Source organism: Rhopalosiphum maidis, chromosome 1, assembly GCF_003676215.2.
Source record: "Rhopalosiphum maidis isolate BTI-1 chromosome 1, ASM367621v3, whole genome shotgun sequence".
NCBI lineage: Eukaryota > Metazoa > Arthropoda > Insecta > Hemiptera > Aphididae > Rhopalosiphum > Rhopalosiphum maidis.
In genome coordinates this window covers 76,784,855-76,810,200 of record NC_040877.1, presented here as the reverse complement: position 1 = coordinate 76,810,200, position 25,346 = coordinate 76,784,855, and the positions used below count along the sequence as shown (strand labels likewise).

The 25,346-nt window shown below is 27.0% G+C and overlaps 1 protein-coding gene across 2 annotated transcripts; it reads left to right on the top strand.

Moving 5' to 3' along the window:
* Positions 1–1,006: 1,006 nt before the first annotated feature.
* LOC113557098 (basic phospholipase A2 pseudexin A chain) lies at positions 1,007–22,743 on the top strand. 2 transcript variants are annotated; one of them, XM_026962407.1, is made up of 6 exons: positions 1,007–1,317; positions 16,610–16,751; positions 17,863–17,994; positions 18,084–18,190; positions 20,730–20,878; positions 21,890–22,743. In XM_026962407.1, exons 1-5 carry the CDS (start codon positions 1,251–1,253, stop codon positions 20,867–20,869), a joined length of 588 nt encoding a protein of 195 aa, XP_026818208.1. In that variant the 5' UTR covers positions 1,007–1,250; the 3' UTR covers positions 20,870–20,878; positions 21,890–22,743. The 2 variants fall into 2 exon arrangements, with proteins under 2 accessions (XP_026818208.1, XP_026818210.1); XM_026962409.1 differs by having other exon boundaries at positions 20,730–20,889.
* Positions 22,744–25,346: the final 2,603 nt, after the last annotated feature.

Genomic DNA, 25,346 nt, shown 5'->3' with positions numbered 1-25,346 from the left:
AATTCATAATATTGTTGAGCCTATAAGACTATAACACGGAAAAATAACAAATACGTGTACAGATTCATTATTTTAAAAAGTAAATATATTGAATGATATAAATTTGACTGTCAATGTCAATGAAACAATAGAAGATTTTAAGTCATTAGATTAATTTTTTTTTTTAATCATTAATTTATGAGGTGCCATTACTAAGAACTTCTAACAAGTAATTTCACTGTACTAATCATTATCGTATATTCAGCTACTTCTATTAAAAAATTATGATTCAAGAAAATATGCAGTTTTCTCTTCAAAGTTATATACATTTATTAAAATTAATGTAATTAGGTTTTACTCCTGAAATAAATTTCTTAGAAAATTTAAATTTAATTTTGAATAATATTTTAACCATTAAATGAAATATATTATAAATCTTCATAGAAACAATAAAGTATTCATAATAGATCATAACATTAAACAATTCTTATCACGTGTATACAGAATGTTCACTGGATCGATTGTTTATGGTTATAAATAAAAATTATATAACATAATAAAAATTGGATTTAAGAATTATGGAACAAAATTTCAATAAATATGTACATATTATTCAAACCTATCAAACAATATTATGAATTCTATAATTATTTATAACACAATATGTATAATTGTATTAAAATGGATTGATAGAATTAATATTAGTACCGTTGTTATCCTGAACAATTAACCGCAATTATATCAAATAAATCGATATTGTATAGTATAATATTAATTTTATCAACCGGATAGCGATTAACGGATTAATATCGTTCAACTTCCATCCGTATAACTAAGTAGTTAGGCTGTGCACCTTTATGAGGAGGGGAATCATTATGACAACGACATTGAACCTTACGTCTTGGTTTTTCGCTTTCTGCCGCACGTTGCGGGCGTGAAGGTGAAAGTGGTGGTGGTGGCGGTTGCCGATCTGCCACCGAGGAACTTAACGGGTTTTTAGCGGTTTAGTCGTAAACAAATAGTGGTGGGCTGTTTGCCAAAAAAACACGAATTAATAACAATTATACAAATCAATTATAACAATAAATATTTTACGTGTGGATTGACGTTTGAGTTTTATTCTCTTGTTAGTTTTTTGGTTTTAGTTGTATAAGTTTGTAAAATGCGATTATCCAAAACCTCTAGGTAAATATCGTTGTGGCCGACCGGGGGAAAATTCGGGCGTTCGATTTTTATTTCTATTTAATCTTACGCGAGTTTTTCCCCAAATCATGTTAAAACCAGTCGACATAATATACACTCTGCTTGCCATCCTACAGCAAATGGTACATTCGCAAGGTGAGTTTGTTTTAGAATAAATAAAAATTAAATGCCAAATTCGCTAAGTCTCAGCGTTTTGCTGTTAAAGCAGTAAAATATACTATTTGTAAGTCTTTCGTCTGTCCTAAACTCGTGGAAAATTTTAAACTAGCTTGTATACGACATATATAGTATGTGTTTTTCACAAGCGACATGTATATTTACATATCTTTCAGAATGTGTTATAATCTATTTACACACGTCTTGAGAAACATTCGCTAATTATTTCATATAATATTTCACACGCTCAAAATAAATTACTGTTTCCCGTTTGTATATCTGTATAAGTGTATTTATACATAAGTTCGAAGTACGTGTAATTTTTTATGTGTGTTGACCGCGTAAATTCAGATAGGTAGATAGATGCCTAGGAGTTTAGCGATATTATATAGTTACAAGCGAAAAAAAAAAAATAAAAAAAATATCGCGTTCAACCTACGCGGACAAAAATATATCATAAAAAGGAACTATGATTAATAAGATCTACACATCCATCACGAATTTACGAGTACACTGTGTAAAAAATGATTTTAAAAAATTTTCAGACGAAACATCTAGGATCGTTTTACTCTGTTGGTTGATAATATATGCATTAGGTAGGTAATGATAAACGTCGTGATATTATAATAATATACCTCATGACGTTATTTAACTATGTGAGCAATGAATAAATGAAGGATGGATGAAAATTATGTTATTGATTGTAATTATTCGCGAGTTAAGATTTTTATACTATTTATAACGTGCCTACGATTATACAGTCCATGTTTGATTTACAATTGCAAAGACGTTAATTTTAAATTTTAAAATGCGAATATAATACATAAATAATATTGAATATAACGTAAATGTATATAAATTGCGTTCTTCGCTACATTCATAGATCGAATTGTTACAATTTAATTCTGAGAGAAAATTATAATATTTGAATTCGTTATTGGCGATTCTTCATCTATAATTGTGTTCACAGGTCGTTGCGTCGGATTAGGATTTCTTTTCAGTTTAGTGTCTATCATTTAAAATCGTCAACCAAAACGACAAAACGCGTACACTTTCGTTCAAATAATAATTATTGTGTATACGAATAGATTCTGAATAAAATGTTGTCATGGCAATGCGTTAAAATCTTTTCCAACAAAACGTGGTCTGGCTTACTATTTCAATTCGTTTATTGTTTTATGCTGAATATATTTTGTACAAGCCGAAATCGTTAGGCCAATGGTTTCAATTTTGTATTATTCGACGTTTACGATATTTTTGTGTCATTAAGTTTATTCGATAGAAATTAGAAATTCTACTCATACAGCCAATATTGTACTTAAGCAATTATTATTTTTAAAACCATTTGAATAAATCTAGAAAATTGAATATATGTATAGACGTATAGTGTATGTATAGAAAGGAATTGGTAAAAACAATTTTTCATTTTTATTCTATATAAAGAAAATCGCATTGAACCGAAAGTGGTTGTTCCGGTAGAGACAAATTGGTTTGATTTTATGACGTTCACCTTAAGTCAAACGACTTATACCTATATATTATTATCACTGTGTGTAAGTCCTTTTTATTTATTTAATTTAATATTACAGTCGATGAAAGCAATGAGGCACTATGTGGGTTTTATTTTATTGTATTATATTATATATCTTTCAGTTTATTGTTATTCTTAAAATATTATTTTTATATTTTCTTACACGTAACCGACATAATACAAAACATTTTATGTGCATTACGAGCTTGATAAAACGAAAAATGAATTCAAAAGTTCGAAGTGGATTCATCTTTACAACACAATATATTTGGTTGAATAACGACGTAGATTTTCAATTTCGAAATTGAAAATCATATTTTGTTGTACCTGCAGAACGAATGCGATTAAACATTTAAATGTATGTTCTACAAAATTTATTTAAATCACATATAGACAAATTGTGTGTGAGTCATTTATAAAAAAACGAGTTAATTAAGAAAGTAAGAATTGTTTGATTTTATAGTGGTACTTATAATTTTTTTAAATTTAAGAATTTAAGTCTTAAAATTAAACCAATTTTTACATGATAAAAATAAAGTAATAATAATAAGTTTTTCATTTACCCTAGATAATTTATTATTAATTAATTTTATTATATATACATTTTAACAAAAAAATAAATAAATAACCAAGAAATAATTAACTTGAAATAGTTACACTTACCTATTTTAATATCATGTAAAGTCTATAATTTCTAAATTTGCACTATTTCACTTATATAATAAAAAGACATTTAATTTTTGATGTGTTTAAATATGTCTTTGTGGAAAGTATGTTTTAATTTTATAAATTGCATTAAAAAGCACATTTATATTAAATCTGGTCAAATCGACTCACCTGCTCTACTAAACAAGCTTAATTTCAGAATCCCATTTTTAATTCTCAAAGTATCTTCCCCTTTTTTTATCCCTTTTTGTTCTGTGAATTATTTGCGAAACTTTCCTATATCCCGAATGATGTGATTAGCGAACGAGGATCCATTGTTTCTATTGGGGGACTTAACCAGTTCCTATTTATGTAATTTTTTTCAGTATATTGTTGTTATAAATTATACTGTTACGTACTTTACTTTAAGATTAGTATCGAAATTTGTATTGAGCTCGTACTGTTTCATAATAAATAAATAAACCTTATCTACACTATATTTATTAATATTAAGACTTATTAATATCTATAATCTATTAAAACCCGTCAAAGCGTATTATCTTAATATCAATATATTGTGACGTATGATATTTAAAAAAAAATATATCTATAACATTTATGTAATATTGTAATAATTCTAAGACGGAAACTAATTTACAATTCTTTACATTATTTTTATCAATAGTTATATAATTTTTAAAAACATTTCATCGGTATTTTAGTCACTCAAAGTGTATTTCCTGCCTAAAATTGAAGGCCTTAATTCTACATAGATTAAATAGTTTCCGTTTCGGAACATACACAATAGGAGCTCATATTATTCATCATTCGGTTCAATGCAATTTAATTTGCACTAAAAAAGATAAACAAATAATATAAAACTGATAATGATTACCTATAAAAGTAGAGTTTGTATTTATATATTGCAATTAAGGAGATAATGTAAAAATAACATACCGCAGAAATGTACTCTTTGAAAACCATTTTATCATCACAAAATAAACATCAATTTAGGTATTTTGTGTAACCAAAAAAACACGTTGTAAAAATTTTTGTTTACACTTTTTCATTTATGCTTAAAATTATTGTAAAAAAATACTAGTTATTTATTTAGTCAAATCTAAAAATAATGTTTAACTAAAAACATGACTTGATCATAAATGTATGGCTGTACTTCTTTCGCAATCATTTCTAAATTATACTCATGTAATAATAGTACATATCATAGATATATATTAAATATATTAAGACATTTTTTTTACATAAAAAAAATTAATTAATTTTCTTTTTGTGTTTTCATTATTTTATATTATTCAAATAATTTACTATATAAATTAATTATTTTATAAATACAATTATGATGAAATTTACTATTTAAAATTAATTAAAAAATGTATATATTTATTAGGAATGCAAATATTGTAAATAATAATATCATAAACATTGTGAAAAATTATTTGTTACTTTTTGAAATTAATAAGTTTATGTGATAAACACTGAAATTAGGTTAGAAACATAGCTATGTATAAAATTTAATTTAATATAAGTATGCTAAAAATTCATAAAGCATTAAGCTACACGAATAAAGTCAAAAATACTTTAGTTTCTATTCTACAAGATTTTTCTAAAAACACTTATCTAATAAAATAAATAAGTATAGAAATTACCAACTGTAAAAATTAATAATTAAGAAATCAACTTGATAGTATTGTTAGCTGTCACGGTTAATTTACTAAAAAACTGAAACTATTATAGACCAAAGGATGCAAATTTCTAAAATAGACACGCAGAGACCAAAAACTAAAAAATTAAGTACCTACATAAGGTAGCGAATATTTAATATTGGAATAATTTTAATTTTACTTTAACAAAATAATATATATAAAAACATTTATGTAATTTTTCAAAATTATATTGTCTAGTGCAGTATCGGAATCAGAGTTCATAAAAAAAAACTTTTAAAAATATACGTTTTAAAAAAGTTGTATCAATGTGTTATTGAGGTATAGTAGGTACAAATTTATAGAGCCGATAAAAACATACCTATAACATTGATAATGATAATAATATTCAAATGAAAAAAAGCAGATATTATAACAAGAACAACCAAAAGCAAAAGAAAGTAGTTTTTCTAAATCATTTTATTTGTAAATTAAAAAAATATCTTTGTAATTTAATATAGTCAGTGACACCTCAAAACTAGTTTATACAATAAAACTGATAAAATTAATAGTTATACGTTTATATTGTGATAAGTGATTTTGAAAAAAAAATCGAAATTTAATAGTCGTACGACCACGCACCGTCGTCGGTTGTTCGAAAAAAGCTTTACATTCAGGTCAAGTGACGTAAAATGTTACTATTTGTCGTGTCATACAAATTTGAAATTGGTAAATGCAGAAGGCCTCGAAATAAATGTATAATGTATTTTGATTCGCAATAGTTTCTTTAACATACCGATTAGTTTATAAAAGAAGAAGACGCAATCATTTAACTGTGTACACTATCTACCGACTACCAGGTAGTTTAAAAATCAAATAATATTATAATAATATTTAAGGAAATCGCATACAAAAGTAATACATTTTTAAAATAATCATAATAAGCTATTATAACGTACGGCTTGCTTATTGAATGTAATTGTAAAATATAAAAATTAGTTAAATTATTTTTACGTGACTATTATTATATATACATTACTACACTCATAATAGTATGTGAAAACGCAATAATGAAATTTGATTAATAAAAAATAACTAAATAAGTATGATTATTATACATAATATTTCATATATGCCGAGTGACGACGCTAAATTTCAACGTATTTTATAATAATATATTATTGTCTATTCTGTGATGGAAATTTTCCAAATGAAATTTTTTATGTATAATTATTACATTTATAACCGTTTTGTTGTACGAACAAAAATATACGACAATCCGTAGGATGTGTGTATCATAAATCTATGCTGCAGACCAATCGATTAATTTAAATAACGCGTTCAGTCACCAAAACTGTAACAATTATATTACGTACGATGTCTATACGCTTATAAGTTATAATAGATACATTTATTAATTGTTAGTAATTGTAACAAGTGATCCGTTAGAAACGAGAAAGTAAAATATGCGGTTTGCAATGACATTGAAATAAAAATATATGCCTACCGCAATGGATTTGATTTTCGTCTCGAACGCAGAGCAATTGTGTACTTGTATTGGGAAATGTATCATTTCCCATTTTTCAATCATTATACATTAAACAGACGTCACGCAAAGCATCATCAGAGTGTATCCGATGAATAATTATTATTCACTTTTCCTATCGCAGCATGATTTGATTATAAAATTGTAGCCAAAACAGACTTTGATATTTTACCGAAATTCATTCAACATTATCGCTTGGAAATACTGTATAGACATTATATTAAGATATATACTATGTATGTCGTATAATGTGGTATATCTATACCAGGTTAGATATTCTACGGCATGCAATTATTACAGAGTAATTTATTTATTAAAATACGTTTATGTCAGTCGGATGAATATAATACCGTTTGTAAGTTGTTACTGCTTTGAACTTTACTAATTATTTTTCAGTTTATAGTTATAAGTTATAACTGAGTAATTGATCCCTTATTAAAATAAGAAGCATATAATTAATATTTGTACCTTTTAGGTATTATCAATCTTCCTTGATAATATGATAAGTGAATAAATGAAAATAATGTAATTCTAAATTATAAGTTATACATTTATCAATTCATGTTTATAGCGTAATAATATATTATATTCTGTTTTATACGTGGATACCTAAGAGTATTTTAGTACACACAATATAATATGAACTTTCAATTAATTTACTCTTTTTTATATTGTTACATAGACTATGTTTTTGTTTTTATATAGAAGAATATTTTCTGAATCTCGTTATTTTTACCATATTATTTATTATTTTATTAAAATCATGTTAAAATTAAAAAACATATAAATCCAATACTTCATTTTATGATTTGAATTCTAGATTCCATTAGAATCTAAAAAAAATAGCTCTAGTAACTAATTATAGGTACTACGGGTCATATGAATTAAATATTAATACGAAGTACGTGTAAAAACAAGTCATATACATACATACATAATACACATACAACTATTCGAATGTTGAGTTTTTAGATACAGAATACTGATACTAGTTTTTAGATACTCGTCAATACAGTATAGGTACTAAATTTACTAAAAAAATGATAAGTAATATACTATATAATATAATAGAAAAATCAGGGATTTTATATTTGGGTGGACCATATAATTTGCTGTCTAATATTTTCCCCTTAAAACCATTAAATGACTCATTGAATATTGACATATTCAATTCACTAATTTATTTTAAAATGTTAAAGTTTATAATAAAACTAATTGCCATAATCAAAAAAACTGTTTTGAAAACAATATTATCAGATATAGTGATTGGACAATTATTTTTTGCAATTTATTATATTATAATATAATTAGTCGTATCTATTTACCCTTTTTTTATTTTATAGTATACATAATAATATTAAAGTTTATTGTAATATGAAATAATATACATACAATTTAAATTGTAAAATATAAAAAAATATCATTTTTGATACATTTAACGTGTGCGATATAAAAGTAGAAAAGAAGAATAAGAATAGTTTTTTTTTTTTTTTTGTTAAGAGTAATAACCTACGTAAATACGTTTAACGCATTATATTATTATAATAACAGTATTATTTATTGTTATTTACAGCTGAAAGTTTGTCTTGTTAGTATGACACAAATGCATTTATTTTTACAGTATACGGACGTATACATATGTTTATTTGATTTACTGAGAAATTATCATTTATTTAATATAAATGTTATATTATTTATGGCATTTCCATTGTAGATCTGTAGCAAAATGTTAACATACAATCTAAGTATAGTTGATTGTTCACACTTCACAAACGTACTTACAACCGTTGTTAAACGTGTATACATAAAAAAAAAAATCGATGTTTATAATTTTTACAATAAAATTTACTGTATATACAAGGAAAATCGTTAATCATGTATATACCCCATTTTTATATTTAGCAATTAATTTATTAAAATCATGATTTTTTGAATTTTAATATAATATATTTTAAGACTATATTTTTAAACTTTGGGATTTTAGTACTATTTAAGGAATTTTCCGTAGAAATAATAATGAGAACTCATTTTTTACTATAAATTATTTATTAAATATTTTTTATTTATTTTTAAATGTACCAATAATTCAAAATTCTAACAAGTAGTTTTGTAGTTGTTAATATGTATATACTAAGGATAATAATCCTTAAAAATGATTTTATAAAAATATAAAATGTACCTATGTGATATTGGATCTAATGTTTTTGTATACTTGTGTGATTTTTACAAAATATAAAATGTTGATAAATTAATATTATCCTTATTACACAAAATTAAATAACTTAAAAATTAAGTACATTTTTGAATCATGATTTTGGTATGTAAACATTTTCTGAAAATGTATCCATTAAACAATGTATAGGTACACTAGGAAAAGGGTAGGGGATATTCATTTGAAAGATATAAGTTTGTATTTATAGATATATCATCACAAGGTATTTCTTAAGTATTAAAAAAATTCTCATAGTCTCTTAGTCAGATTGCGTTATTGAAAAAAAAAGCGGGTGAGCATGCTTTGTAAATCACCTTAGCTAGGTATAGCTGAATTGAATGTACCGACAAATATATAAAAATATATTGCGTGTATTTTTTCTACATTTCTAACCTATCTATTTCGAGTAAATGGTATATTAGAATTTATTCATACTTTATTTGTTGTATTTCACACCAACTTTATATACGTCATGGCAGTATTGGGCGCGAATACGATTTAAGATTTTCATAAAATGTACCTATACATTTATATTTACAGAAATATGAAAATAGACAAAGTGCAATAAAAACAATCACTGTATATTCATTTCGTATATTCATTTAAGAGGTCTCTTGCAAGTAGCAATTGCCAATATTCATCCTCGTGACATGAATTGATTATACTTACTTTTCTATGTGCTACCTACACATAAAATATTATAGCCATTTCTTAAAAATGATTTAACACATTTTTGAATTCTCATTTTTTATAGACTATATAATATTATATACAATATTACCTAATTATTATTTATTATCGTACATCGATTGAATATTTTTTTACATATTTTGAACGGCAACATACTTATACAAGCCTTTATAATATGTGTTACCAACATCAATAATAAAAAGACTTACATCCGTTGTGCTGTGAAATACCACGTTTATATATTATAAAGAAATGCAATAGGTAATTAATTATTTAATTTTACGGCGATAGGCGACTCACCAGGGCGATACACTTAAGGGAAAAAAACTCGTCCTAAATGCGCATATCCAGTTGCTTAAAACATTATTATCTATAATAAACAAATTAAATTAAATATCGAATTGCTTATTTACAAATCCTTAATTAAGTCTATGTGGAAATAATACCTATGGCCTCCAACTGTGAAGCAATACCAAAAAATCCAATCTTAACAAACTACAAACCGTTCAAAATAAAATCCTACACTCCCATCACCAATGCCACTACCTTATATTTCTAATTTCATTCTCTGTTTTGACTTAAAAATGAAAACTATTCACGAAAAAGCTAAAATTCACTATACACATTTTTTCAACAACATTCTCACCCAAACCCTCTGATATCCGGATTAGCCACTCACACGATTTATGAAAACTCATCAAGGCGTTTGAATAGAAACTGGTGCAGAGATCTACTTAATAATTAACGAAAAAATAAATAATAATAATAATAAAAATAATTAAATTTAAATTTAAAAAAATATATATACATATATAAGTAAAAGAAAGTGTAATCACTAGATGGTTTCTTCACTCACCCTGTTCATGTTTTTAAAATAATGCAGCACATATCCTTATTTTACTTTAGAGTAAAGATTGTATATTATTCTCAAATAAAATTTAAAAAATAAATTTGCAATAGCAAGGTATATCCAAACGCACGAATAAAAGGAAATTTCTAAAATCTAAATACTAAATAATAGCTTATTTTTAGGTAGACAATACAAATAGTTAAGTAATCAAATTTAATATTTTAGCCAAAGTTTTTTAATCGTTTTGTATTTATTTCTTATTGTAAAAACATTTACTGTTGTAACATTTACATTACATTATATTTATTGCTGGTAAATCATAATTTAATAGTATTTATAAATAAGTAAATACGTATTGTATATTATATTTATAAAGACAAAATACATACTTTTGATTAACTACATTGATAATAATAATAATTTTAAATTTACAAACACAGATATTTTGTTCGTTTTAATTAGGTATCTATACAACCTATATATAATAACATAAATTATAAAGTAAATTTACATTTTCAATTGAACGTGAGCTTATTTAATCGAAATTAAAATTATTTTTCAATAATTAATAAATAATATTATTATAATTTTGTAGTAGACTTACCATCATATGTTCAAATTTTTCTTCTTTTTTCTTTTTCTTTGAAATTCCCATTATGAATAAAATTCACTTAAAATAATAAAAATGAAATCAATATAAAGTTCAAAATAATTTTCTTGATATTTATATATTGTAAATAGTTATTAAACTTTGTATCAATGAAAGCAGTTATTATTTGGTAACTGAAATAAAACAAATAATATAAATAACAAATCTAAAATAAATATTTCGATGATATCAAAAGTACAATGATTGAATATAATATCTTTATGAAAGTTACCGAAAATACTGATTTTGACATAGAAGGGCGCTCTAAGAAGCAATAATCATGTATAATGGAACCTATGGCTATTAAATCGTTCTATTTATCAGCTGATTGCAAACAATTATTGACAATTTTACTGATAAATAATAAATTAGAATCAAGTGTCCAAAAACTAAATAATAAAGTCTCGATAAGGTACGGTCAAAATCCATTGATTTTAAGAGCCTATATATTTTTATTAAATAAATTTGTTTTAAAATATTTTATTTTTTACACACGTTAAAAAAGAGTCAAAAATAAAATAAAATGTTAATATTTCAAAAAATTAAATTCCTATCAAATTTAAATTTCTATTACAAAATGATAACATTTATAAATTGTGAAAATGGAAGGAAAAATGCAGTTCAAATAATTCAATAGATATAAGGTATTACCTTAATATAATTATTTAAGTATAATTAATAAGTAATAATATTAATATAGTTGATTGATAAAAAGTGTTATTAAAATATTTGTATGAAATAAAAGAAATTTATATTAGTGTCTATTGATTAAAATATAATTATTATTACTGCAGTGATATTTTGGTATCTAGGTTTGGATAATTTTTCATTGCATATAAAATTATAATATTATATAATTATTTTCATTTTGAGTTTTACAATTTTTTTTTTTAATTATTTTTTTTTTTAAATGATATACAAATAAAATATTATACAAAACCATTAAAATAGTAATTCAAATCAGTTTTAAGTGATAATGGTTTAAGTTTAAGTGTTGAAAGCTTGAGTGTCTACACTTCTACAGTGTTTCAGGGTGTAATGTAGCTTTACTCCTTGTTTGTACATTTTTTTGTTTTATATTTATAAAAAGCAAAATGTGTATTAAAAAAAATTTACTTATTATGATTATATTTTTCTTATAATATCAGGATAAAATAAAAATACGAAAAATGAAATCATCTTAAATATTTTCGAAATATATCTGTTTAAAATTTCTAGTAAACAGTGTTTTTACTAACTTGTAAATACATTTGCGTGTATTATATTTTATATAAAATATGGATAACACTACAAATTAAAGAAACTTACAACTTTAACTTTGTTTTTATTTGAATTTTAATTGTAGAGTTTATTTATATTTTTATTTAATTTCAATTCCTGTGAACTTGGTTTGAATTCGAGAAATTAATAAAAGTTGTTTTCAAATATTAATAAAGATAGAAATAATGAAATTTTAATTACACACAGATGATGGATGTGTTTTAACTAAAGCAATATATACATATTAAATATTATTTTTAAATATGTATTTTTGAAGAATATTTTTAAGTTTGCCTGATTATAAAACCACTAGGAGTACATCTATTTAATTAATGGAATAATTATAATTATAATAAACGATATTTGCGTTTTATTGCAGGACCCAGTTACTATATAATTAAAATTCAGTTTTTTTGGTATTGTTACAGTACTTTACATTAAATTAGTAATCAAACCACTATTCGATTGATAAAATGTTCCGCAAAAAAATGTATAAAAATTCTATTATCTAAGGTTTATATTATCAAAAATTAGTCATCATTTAAAAAAATATCAACGTTTTTAAAAAAAAATCGTATGATTTGAAATAATTATGTACAAAATAACATTTTTTGAAAGCATTATATTTTTGTAACTATAATTTTTTAATGTTTTACTTTTTTGATTGAAAATTAAAATTTTTTATTTATTATTTCAATTCAAAATATTTTTTAATTATTCCGATGTGTAAAAATCGAATTTTTAACGAGTATATCTACTCATTAAAGATACACTAGAGTTTATCTACGTAGAAAGTTCATTACTAAAAATTATTTTATGTTTTAATGACTGAAGAAATGAACAAACATTATCCTTATGCCACTCCAATCCACTCATCTTAACTTAAAATACGTTACTAATTGACTCAATTACTTTTGAAATTCGATTTAAACATCAAAATATCTACATAATACAATATAATTGTTCCTATATTATAATGCGGTAGCCACTAACCAGTACACACGAGCTATAGGTATATATTGTGTAATCGATTTATGCGTGTATGCAGTAAGGTCACCGATTACCTCCACCAATTTGTTTTCATTTATTTATTCTTTTTTTTTTTTAACTGATTACCCGACAACTCTACTATTGTGTGAATTGGTTAATTATCGTCTTGGCCACGCGGATTTTCGGCGTACACTTTGCATACAATTATTCATTATTGTAATGGGAAACTGCAGCACTACATGATACTGTGGACATAATAATATATTTATCGATTGAAGAGACCTTGTTCTATAAAAACGAAAACTACATAATATATTATTATAATTTATTATATATAAAAGAAAATCTTGTTACACCGAACACGCTGCACCGTCTGCGTGCATGACGCAATATGAAAATGTGCAGCAGGTGTGTATATGATAGCAGTCCGCAAATTCCGTTTCCTGCGCCGAAACGGACTCGACACTATAATATATAATATGTGGTGAGTGTGACGTATCTGCGTATCTATTTTTGTGCGTATACAGTTATTCTGTCTAGGTACCTATGCACGACTGTAGTGGAGACGGTGTACCCTTCAATCGTTTTGTAAGTCAAAGCGTACTTCCTAATATTTAATTAAGCGAGGTTAGGTTTGGAACGGATAGCCTTCACTCAATTTTATTTTCAAAAAAGTAATGTTTTTTTAAATGTCTTTAGGAGTGAAAGAAATTCAGTAATATGAATCACGGTAATACAATCTATGTGATATATGTCTGTATACTGTAAATAGGCTATAGGGAAGACGGAAAATATATAAACGGTGTGCAGAAAAGAAATTGAAAGACATTGTCGTCGTTTACAGATTAGAATAACTATTGTAAAAAACTGAATATAAAAAAGTATAACTATAGAATATTATATTTGTAAATAATATCCAATCGCAGCTATGTTGATATATTTTTTCTCGGCAGTTTTAGCGTAATGAAAATAAAAATAATTTCGATTATTACGGAAGTGGAAATAGAAATCTGAAATAAGTGATAAATGATAATTATCGGATAAGCATAATCTGCAATTATTGTACACAATGTACCTATTTTAGTCAAGTAGTTACCAATTATATAGATAGTAATTTTATTACAGGTAAGTATTAATGCAACTTTGATATCAATTAACAAAAAAGAAAATAGTTAATGGATAAAACAAAAATTGACGTGAACAAATTAAAATGGTTTATCATGTATATTGTATACCTATAACTGAATTAGGCTGATAAGTTATGAGAAGCACGGTTATAATGTGTCCAGTAATTTACTTTAATACATTAACATTTAATGACTTTTATATTCACCTATACTTACTAGGTACTGTGTACAACTTTAACTTTATAGTAATTATAGTAGGTAAATACCAGATGATAAATTATACGTCTTATGAATATCGTTTTTCCGATTCACTTGTGTATTGTATGTGGTTTGACATTGTATTAATTTACAGGGTGATTCATTATGAGCATGCTCACTGCCATTTTATTCTTTTAATAATGAATTTATTAAAATTTTAATTTTTGAGATTTTTAAATAAACTTAAAGGACTTATTTTAAACTTCTTGAAATTGTATGCACTACTTATAAAAAACCTACTATCCTTAGTACATAAAGTTAAAAACTACTCGTTCAAATATTGATTTTCATATATCAAAATGTTCAACAAAAAAAATCTATTGGCTAAATAATTTACAGCAGAAAAGGGAGGTTCTGAAATAGTATAAGAGATCTCAAAAAAAAAAAAAATATATATATATATATATATATGGTCTAACTATATTTGAAAATCCCAAAAATCCGATTTCTAATGAAAAAAAATAATGGTGGGTATTATGTTTGACGAATTACTCTGTATACACTGTGTTTATATCATAGAGGTAAATATTGGAAACAGACACAACACAATATGATCGAATTACCTGTGGTTGGTTTAAAATCAAATTAAATGTCGTTCCTCGTCCACCATTAATACAAACTGATATCACTTTACATACATTATAATATAATAAAGGATACTCAGGATACTCCGTGTGTAAAATTTAGAGCTATAGATATTATATAGACTTCTATTTTATAGTCATGTGATATTATAAACTTTTAAATTAATAATGTCTATTAATTTGATTGAGATATACCTGGTACGCTAACCATTATAATATGTCTATATTATAGATAATGTCACGTAGGGCACATACGTATGTATAAAATATAAATGAGGTAAATATTCGCGATCGTATCAAAGGATCGTCTGCGTCATATACGCCTGAATATCGTCCACGTTGTATAGATGCAATTACGTCGATTATAATTGTAATCATGTTATTGTGACTATTTACATATACCTATAAACGATGCATATTATTACATCTATTATCGTATACTATTATGTACTACTACCCACGTCCTATACGAATCCCTTTCAATTTAGTAAAATATAGTTTAATAAAAGTATTTAAAATATATTTATTGAAATTGTGTCACTGGACGCTCCTTTCTATCAAACCACTGCGTCTTGTTATTTTTTACATCGCGTATAATTATACACTTTTTATATTTTCAACAATAAAAGAAAAAAATATACTTGAAAATATACAAAACTTTTTTATAAAAACCACTTTTTTACGAGAATATTTTACGTATAGCATTAAAATTAAAAAAAACAAGTATTTTAAAATTAATTATAAAAATGATTTAACTTTTTTTTTTAAATTTATGTCGTCGTACTATATTCTTAACGACTCCAGTTATAGTGTTAAAAGTTAAAACCGTCCGAATAAGTATTATTAGTTTTTACAATACATAACTATAATTTTTTAATCGCTGGCTGTTATTAAACTATGGTATACAATATATTTAAATATAATAACACGAAAAAGTAAAATTGGTTTTTATTTTTAATTGGGATGTAAAAAAAAATTGTATAGTTTGTGCTTTCGCGGGTTTTTGATCAAATAGCACGTGTAACGTCGTCGTCGCCCGCATGTCGAGGATTCTCTGTAAATAATATAAACATGCATCATCAATCAACCAATCGATCAGATCTTCGGACGTGCTCTCCTCTTCATTCACATGAACAGCGTTTAACAAATCGCAAAATGTGACTTACTCACGCAATAATATGTACACACACACATAGTACATTCAAGAACACAAGTCATACTATATATAAATCATATATTATCTTAGGTTTCCTTTTTTTTTTTTACAGATATTAACACTTTGGCTCGAAAAATACACCACAAAAACGGCACCTCTATGCCCATAGAAATCTACGTTAGCTACACGAACAATCCGTGGGGACCGTCGGCTTTGTTGGAGACCGGCCAATCTGGTGGTAAAAACCAATACAGGTACGAAAAGAACATGATTAAATAGTGTGTTTGTAATACATGAAATAATACATTTAAACGTTATACACTCGTTATTTTAGAAGACATTAATAGTTTTCAAAATATTTCTTTTACAAGTTAGTACAAAACAACACTTTTGGAGAAAAAAAAATGTATTTTAATTATTTTTATCGTTATAATTTAAAATTGTACTTATTTTTAATGGGAACATATGTTTTTAATTTCATATTCCCACATTCAAGTATGTATCAGAGTATTAAAATCAAACTTTGAACGAGTAATGACTAATGAGAAATGAGTTATATGTATTTAAAGATGAGGAGTAAAGTAGTAAATCAACATTTTGCGAGGTACCTACTGCATTCCGATCATTTTAACTTAGAATACTTATAAACTACTCTTTCAAAATTCAATTTTTATACATCGAAGTGTTCCAAACTTATTTTGTTTTGGAATAAGGAATTAAAAATGCATGTTGTAATTATTGAAAATAAATAAAATAATGATAACAAGTATTAACTAATAATATAAAAAAAAATGTTTTTAAAAGCGCAAATAGACTTTGAAATAATGAATGTCTTACCTTGAATGGATCACTCGGAATATACTTAGGATACATTTTTTTTTTATCCCAAATCAGCATGATCATGTCTTATTCAAAGATTACATAATATGACTTCTTTATTTAAGTACAGTAAACATATAAATATAATATATGGTACATCAAATAATATTATAATCACAGTAAATACCTATATCCCAAGTTTTTATTCTGTTTTCGTCATCCAAATATTATTGGTCACGCATTATTACACGATTATGTCTATTTAACGATAAAACAATTATCAATCACCATGCATAAATTATACATAAACCCGACGTAGTAGTGAAAACTCTACGAAACATATTCTATATGTATACTTATAGTTTATACAGTTATACCTACCTATTCATAATGCTCGTACACAAGAAAATCAAACAATACAAAATATATGCGAATGCTGCACGAAAGTCCTTGCTCTAATTACCTACAATTACATATATTTAGAAGGTCAATATATCTAACATGTTTTGTTGTTAATTTGCTATGTTCGTATTTGCATTGTTTTAGACCCAAAAGGAGTGTATATCAGCTGTACAATATGGTCGTATGCGCTACCGGTTGCAATCCAATTTCTTACCTCGGCTACGGCTGTTACTGTGGTTTCCTGGGTTCTGGATCGCCGGTTGATCCCATAGACAAGTTAATAAACACAATAAATCTGTTTGTCGTTAATTGAACGATGAAAATTCATACATTGTTTTGCTTTATTCTTTTCGGACAATTTTTAGTTGCTGCAAAATGCATGATTGGTGCTACGACAGTGCCGATTGCCCAATGTTCCTCGAATACTTTACGCCGTACGTCTGGACGTGCTACAACAAAAAACCATTGTGTTGTAAGTACATCATCATTAACGAATTAAAAAAAAATGTTGATTGTCGGTATTTTGTCGTAACAACGATGATTATGATTTATAATGGTCGTGTAAAAATGTATAAAAACGATCGTATTCGTAGTCAACGAATTTATAACAATAAGATTATACGAAAAAAAAAAAAACAGCAACGTTCGAGACTTGTACTAAGACGCCGTGTCTGTATTGTGATGAGAGCGTTTTTAACCCACGTATGACAGTGCGAGCATATTATTATTTGAGACACTACAGTAAAGATCAATGTAATTGTCGGCAGCGCAGTTTCCATACCTTTTTGCGAAAGGTGCTTATAATAAACTCTTTATTTATTTAATAAACAGTTTTAAATAACACTCAACTTCCTACATAACATATAACAACCTGGCCGCGGCGATTACAAAAAAAAAAAAAAAAAATCCGTAGCTATAAAATTAGTTTATAATATTCGCCATTCCGGTGTTCGACCAATTGTATCGAATGCGTTATATTATTTATCGGTAGGTATACCGTCACAACAGAATGTCATCGGTTTGGAGAAACAAAGTAAAACGACTACACTGCTATACATAATATTATATAAAATCTGCTCTGTATCGACACAGTAATGTGATGAAATTTGGATTGTCTGTAGTGTGTATATATCAAGCAATTTCTAAATCTCAAAAACATGTACCTAATGATTAAAACACGTCGCCAGTTGTCACGACATAAAAACTGCAACTCTGCGAATGTCGATTATACCTAGTTAGTCATAAAGAACACTTTGAATAATACTACATGCAGTGTATATATAAATATATGTTAAATCTAATAATTTAGCTAATGACCCAACACCCAAGAATCGTTAAAAAATAACCGCACGTGAAAACGTTATTCAGTTCAATTAGGACACGAATTCTCTATGCAATACTATCGAATAAAAGGCAAAAAATGTATGATGTTTGAAAGGGAACCGGAGTAATTGAGCAAAGCTAAGCTAATAACCTTAGTAGCTGAAGCTGTAATAATGATAAGAAGAACAAGTATAAAAAATATATTATACGTGTTATTTGCAAAAATATAGAATTATATGTATATAATAATAGTAGCTGCAGGTAATAAATACAATTCTGCAAAATTGCGTATAAAAAGGGAGAAGCGGTGAAACGTAAAACATTAAATACATTCACGAAACAATACAATAATATGTGTTATGTATACCGGCTATTATAATAATTAGATATTACCTGCACTTCTCAGCAATTGTATATGTAGAGCGTATATATTATTATAAATAACTGTGCAGATTATATAATGACAAAGGGAAAATGCTGCAACGAACAAAGTTCCCGTAGAGAAGTGTACAAAAAAATTATAATAACGCCGTGCACAATAATTCAAAGCGATCATTATTTTCACCTTAAAAATATAGATACTACACATAACTATATAGGTATATTACGATATGACGTACCCGTATAACCCAACGTCCTAACCTGCGTATTATAATATTATGTACTGCAATCGTCTCGTTTGTTCCAAAATAAAAACCGAATGTACGACATGATAACATACGCGTGCATACGGTTTTTTAGTAAAATAACAATAATAATGACCTTCATATAGTTATTCAAACGGAGAAAATATTGATGCAATTTAGCAATATTAACGTTACAACTACGCTAGAAACATTTTTCGTGGTGTATATTATTTTAATGCGCACTACCTACCGTAGTTGATATCAATAAGCTCGGCAATCGGCTTACGCGTCTTATAGATTGATCCGTTACTCGTTTAATCTTTTTTTTTTTCTGCAACTTTCTAGCTTATTTAGATGTTTCTTCGATTTATACCCGCACGCGGTGTACGCGCCTTGAGAACCGTAGACACTAACCATAGCGGGCAACGGTTACGATTTCGTATAAATCAAAAACATAAGAAAATATAATAATGTAACTTATTTGAACGCGGACCCATATTAGGTGTGTATAGTACACGACTAATAAATCGAAAAAACTACTACCTCGACGTGGACCGAACGATATAGGTACCTTTGATGGTTTGTTATACCCTCTTATAGTTGACATTTGGGGGAAGAGATGCAATTATTTTACTATCAGCCATATCTCACCGTATATTATCTATATTGTTTAGTTTAAGTCATTTTTTACCTCGTTCTTTAACTATATATATATACGTTTACACCGTGGGCGTTTTAATAAAAAGTTTCGGTGTATACAATATAATATACTCTGCATGTAGATAATAATATATTAGACTATTAGAGAATTGTGACTTTTATACTCCACTAATGTAAGGTCATGAAAATGTCTTAAACACTGTTAAAAAAGTATTATATTACATGATGGAATAAAAACTAAAAATTCGAATCATAAAAAAAAATTCTCGGTGGTAATCGGTGCAGCTTTTAAGTCGAAGGGCTCACGATATACTCGCGTCTCGCATTGTCGTACAACTTGTAATGTATTATTGTAATATTTTCATCTATAATATCATATCTATTTAACTGCTGCTCACACAGCATTAGGAGGTGGCTGCAGTCAGCGGTTGTGCGAGTGTGATCAAAAGCTGGCCATGTGCTTGAAACGTTTTGGGTGCCCAACGCAGAAGGCGATTTGCAAAACAAGCCCTTGGAGATGGTTCCAGAACATGTTGTTCTGAAAGGCAACGGTATGTATATTGTGTATATCACGATATTATAACAGCTAATTTAATTCAGTGGCGACGAGAGAAGTTTAGAGTCTAAAAATTCTAAACTATAGTCAATTTAGAGATGATTAATAAAACCTAAAAATTAACCTATAACCTCACGGACCCACTGTATTAGATATAATATTATTAATAATTATATTACGTATAAGTACCTCCCAAGTGACCGTTGGGGAGGGGAGGAGTAAAACCCCACATCGGATCAAGAAAATTATATTATAAATTATATTTATAGTATTTTAGATTAGGTATAGACCGTTGTCATTAAATATTTATAATAGTTATTATTTATTAAATCGCATTTGCGCTCTTCCCACAACGTGATCGGTATCAAACTATATTAGTGTGGTCCAATATAGATGTCTACTGTCTAGACTCTAGATAGAACATTAACTGTTTCATATTTCATATTATTTGATATCACAGTATCACACTTCACACAGCCTTCCATATATTTCACAAAAAATCGTTGACTTTAATCAATATCATAGATACATTAATATTTAATACTTAGTTAATATGATTAAATAAAAATAAAATTTATTTTTATTTTGTAAGTAAGATAATATTATAATAAGTATACTAAAAATTCTGAATTTTTTTTTCTAATCAATCATTATATAACTCTATGATCTATAACTAACTCTATAGTATTTATTATTATTTGTTTACTAATTGTTATAAAGCTTAATTTTATAAAATTATCAATTAAATAATTAAATAAATATATGATAATTTATTATTTTCACAAATACACTGTTGTATTTATGAAATATTTTATTAGTCGCTTATTATATTTATATATTGTACATAAAACTTATTATTTCCCGTCTTCCCGATTACTTTTTTTTTGCTTAATAGCCCCCACCCCCACCATTTATTTCAAAATCTCAGGCACTCCACTGCCTTCAAAACAGGTGATATTTCAATAAACTATAGGTAGTTATAGATTTTGTTTGTTATTGATTTCAGACTGCTGTGATGGCGTACATACAGTATTATATTTTTAACATAATATATAGAAGACGATAGCTTTCGAATTTCGTTCTAGTCATTATAATATTATGATACATCGTACCAGTAGAAGCGACGCATCACCGCCGCCGCCGTCGATGTGAATATATCATACCTATTAGATATATATATATATATGATACGTGTGCACCACCGAAGACTCGATATAATATATACATAGATCGCTTATAACAAACACACACACACACACACACATACAAACAAACTTATCAATTGGAACACTTGTATAAAGTTATAATGTTATTATTATATTATGTATAACTTACGTCGAAACGATTGAAGAACAACTAAAGACTTTGATTTCGGGTCGATCGTACGACCGGAAGGAGCCGTCACTGCTTGTTATGCGTCTATTATGTGCATCATATATAGATCGTCCGGCAGCACGCGACGGCGATAATATTAAACCATTTGAGTTTGTGACAGACTGCTGCAGATTCGTGAACACTAATTTTCGATGTCTACATTACGGTAGTTCGCGAAAATAGAACCGTTCAATCCCGAGAACTTGTTGTTTTTTATTATTACATTATTGGGTATTCGATGTCCTGCACTGAAGCTGTTTTCCTCCCGAACTGAAATATGTATTATTATAATTTAATACGCGTTGGCAAATCAATCGTTATTATGTTGTATGAATTAAATTTCGCTTACCACAATATTTTCTCTTTTGAAAGAGACGTGCATTTTGTGTATACAATATATCATGTTTAATATATAAGATGTGCAACTTTAAACGATTGTTATAATAATATATTTTGTAAAAACATTTCTTACATTACACTGTGCGTTTATAGACAAATTAACGAAAGAAATAAAAATCTTCGATTATACAAACTGAACGCATTGTATTATATTACATTTTCATTTGTCCCTAGTAAACCTAAAAAATAATAATATGTTGTATGACGTCGCATATATAGTTTAAATGTCAAATACTGACATGATATTATAAATATAGTACAACTATAAGTATTACTACCTGCTACCCCCAGTACCGCCTATGTACATTATTATAAATATAATTACTATTTGAATATTATCTCCAATCTATTTTACTTGGTTTATGATATTTACAAATGATTTTATACAACGATTACAATACGAAAATATATTTGCAGTATCTACGAATTTTTATTTTAGAAAAACTCGTGTATGATGCAAATTTGGAAAGTACTGACCATCATTTATACGTTTATATATTAGTTATATATTATATAGATACAATAGCTCTGAATGGGGTACTACACAAACAATTAACTTAAGTCAAAACCTCTTGATATATTACATTTAGACTTTTATTTTGTGTTGCATTATCGTATGAATGATCAGTTTTCTCATTTCAGAAAACCGTACATACAAAAATATACAATTGCTCACGTGACAAACAGTTACTTTCCAAATCCACTTCACAATGTTCTAACGTCTGATCTGGTGCCATGTTAATTGTCATTACAAAACAAACTTTTATTACAGAAACTGGACCCTTCTTAATTGAGTTAAAAAATCGTTGGGTAATTCTTCTTGGTGTTCTTTGGACTTTGGTATTTATTTTATCGGGTTAAATATTTTCCTTCATTAGCACATTCTGTCAAAATTTCAAAAAATGAGACACTTGGAACACTATTTAGAACATAATTGAAAAAGGTCAATCGTATCATTTCCAATGTGGTACATCTAAGTACACTGAAGCCCTCTCCCAATGACCATAAATGCAAAATGGACGACACGGGACCATTCAAGTAAGTATATTTGTAACAACCCAGTGAAAAAAAACTCGTAAAAAGTTTAAAGTGGCGTCAGAAAAGTGAGGAAAATAAGGTCTATTGTTTAACATATATATGCGTGTATTGTGTTTATGTATTATGTATATCGTATTTTTGCACGATATATTCTCATATTTATAGGGTGAGATGAAAACGTAATAAACATAATAAATAGGTCCTGATGTAGTCGATGTGCAAGTATCTACAGTCTACAAAAACGATAAACACTTTCACTCGTAAAAGTAGTACCTATACGTACCACTGTCATTCGTGGGGATGTTAATATTTATATAAGACGTCGTGAGATGCGCACGTAAACCCTCGAACCACTGGCATATTGTACAAGATTTAGCAGTTATATAGAGATTTATATACTGCATTCCCGTTACATCTTATTATTTTTGTCAGTCAGCCGTGTCAAGTTTCTTTCTTATAAAACGGTAGCTGATCTGGTTAATAAAAACGTCATAGAGTTTTTCGCAGAGGTCGCTCCTCTCACATTTCACGTCTGTCGTGCTGCAATGTATCAGATGTCGATCGTCTTGCATAATATGTCCCCGCATTCGCATCACTTTCCGGTCTCCCTGACTTATCTTTTAACGCACGATTTTTTCCTTTTTATCAAAATAGTTTACCCGAATAGTCTTCATGCGAAGTCCAAATGCGTTAGATCATTTCCAGGGAATGGGTTCCTAAAATGGTTCTTCTGCTTTATATCTTTCTTTCCATCTTAGTGTATACGTTCATTAGGTTTCGATAGTAAAATGGGTTTCTGTGTAGTTATAATGTCGTGGCTATTATTGGTGGATACATTTTTATTGGGTTTATCTGCGGATTTTGTTTACTTAGTTTGTGAAGCCCTAACTATAACACAATATTTAAACATAATACTTTACTATAAATAAAATTAATTTACGACCAGGGTTCCTGTTGTATTAAACCCGCTACACGGCTTTTCGATTAGTGGTAGCCGATGATTTTTTATACATAACGAAATATTTAATATTATTATGGCAGACAATAAACAAATCCCAAAGTCATAAACTACAACCATCTTAGTAGTCTTGTAGATAAATATAAATACATATATATATATGTATGGGGTTTTTCACTAAAAATATGGATCATCTATGTTTTACAATTTCGAGTGTTTCTTTATATATTATTATTAGTATTGTAATATTATAATATTAGACATTAGTATAATACTTTTACTGAATTTCGTTTAAGCAGCGATTTTTCATGTACATAAATGTATTATGATTGATTAATTATCGACTATTGCGGGTCTCTTGCAAGTCAAAACAGCTGAAGCCTGAAGCGTTAAAGTCGAGTGGTTTCTATAATATAAAACATAACCCGACGACGTATCACTATTTTGCTACAGTGTACATTCTTAATCCTACATATTCGCTTTACCTGCTGAACTTCATTTCGCGAAGTATTTATTTCAACACGGCCCGGCTTATAACGTATAATTTATACTGGTATAAGGTATTGAAGAAATCAACAGATGACAGCCGTTGTGTACATTTAGTAGTCTAAATTTAACGCCGTCCGATAATGATTATTTACAAGCATACTTATTTGTAATTCCCATAATATTATTAATAATCAAAATCAACAGT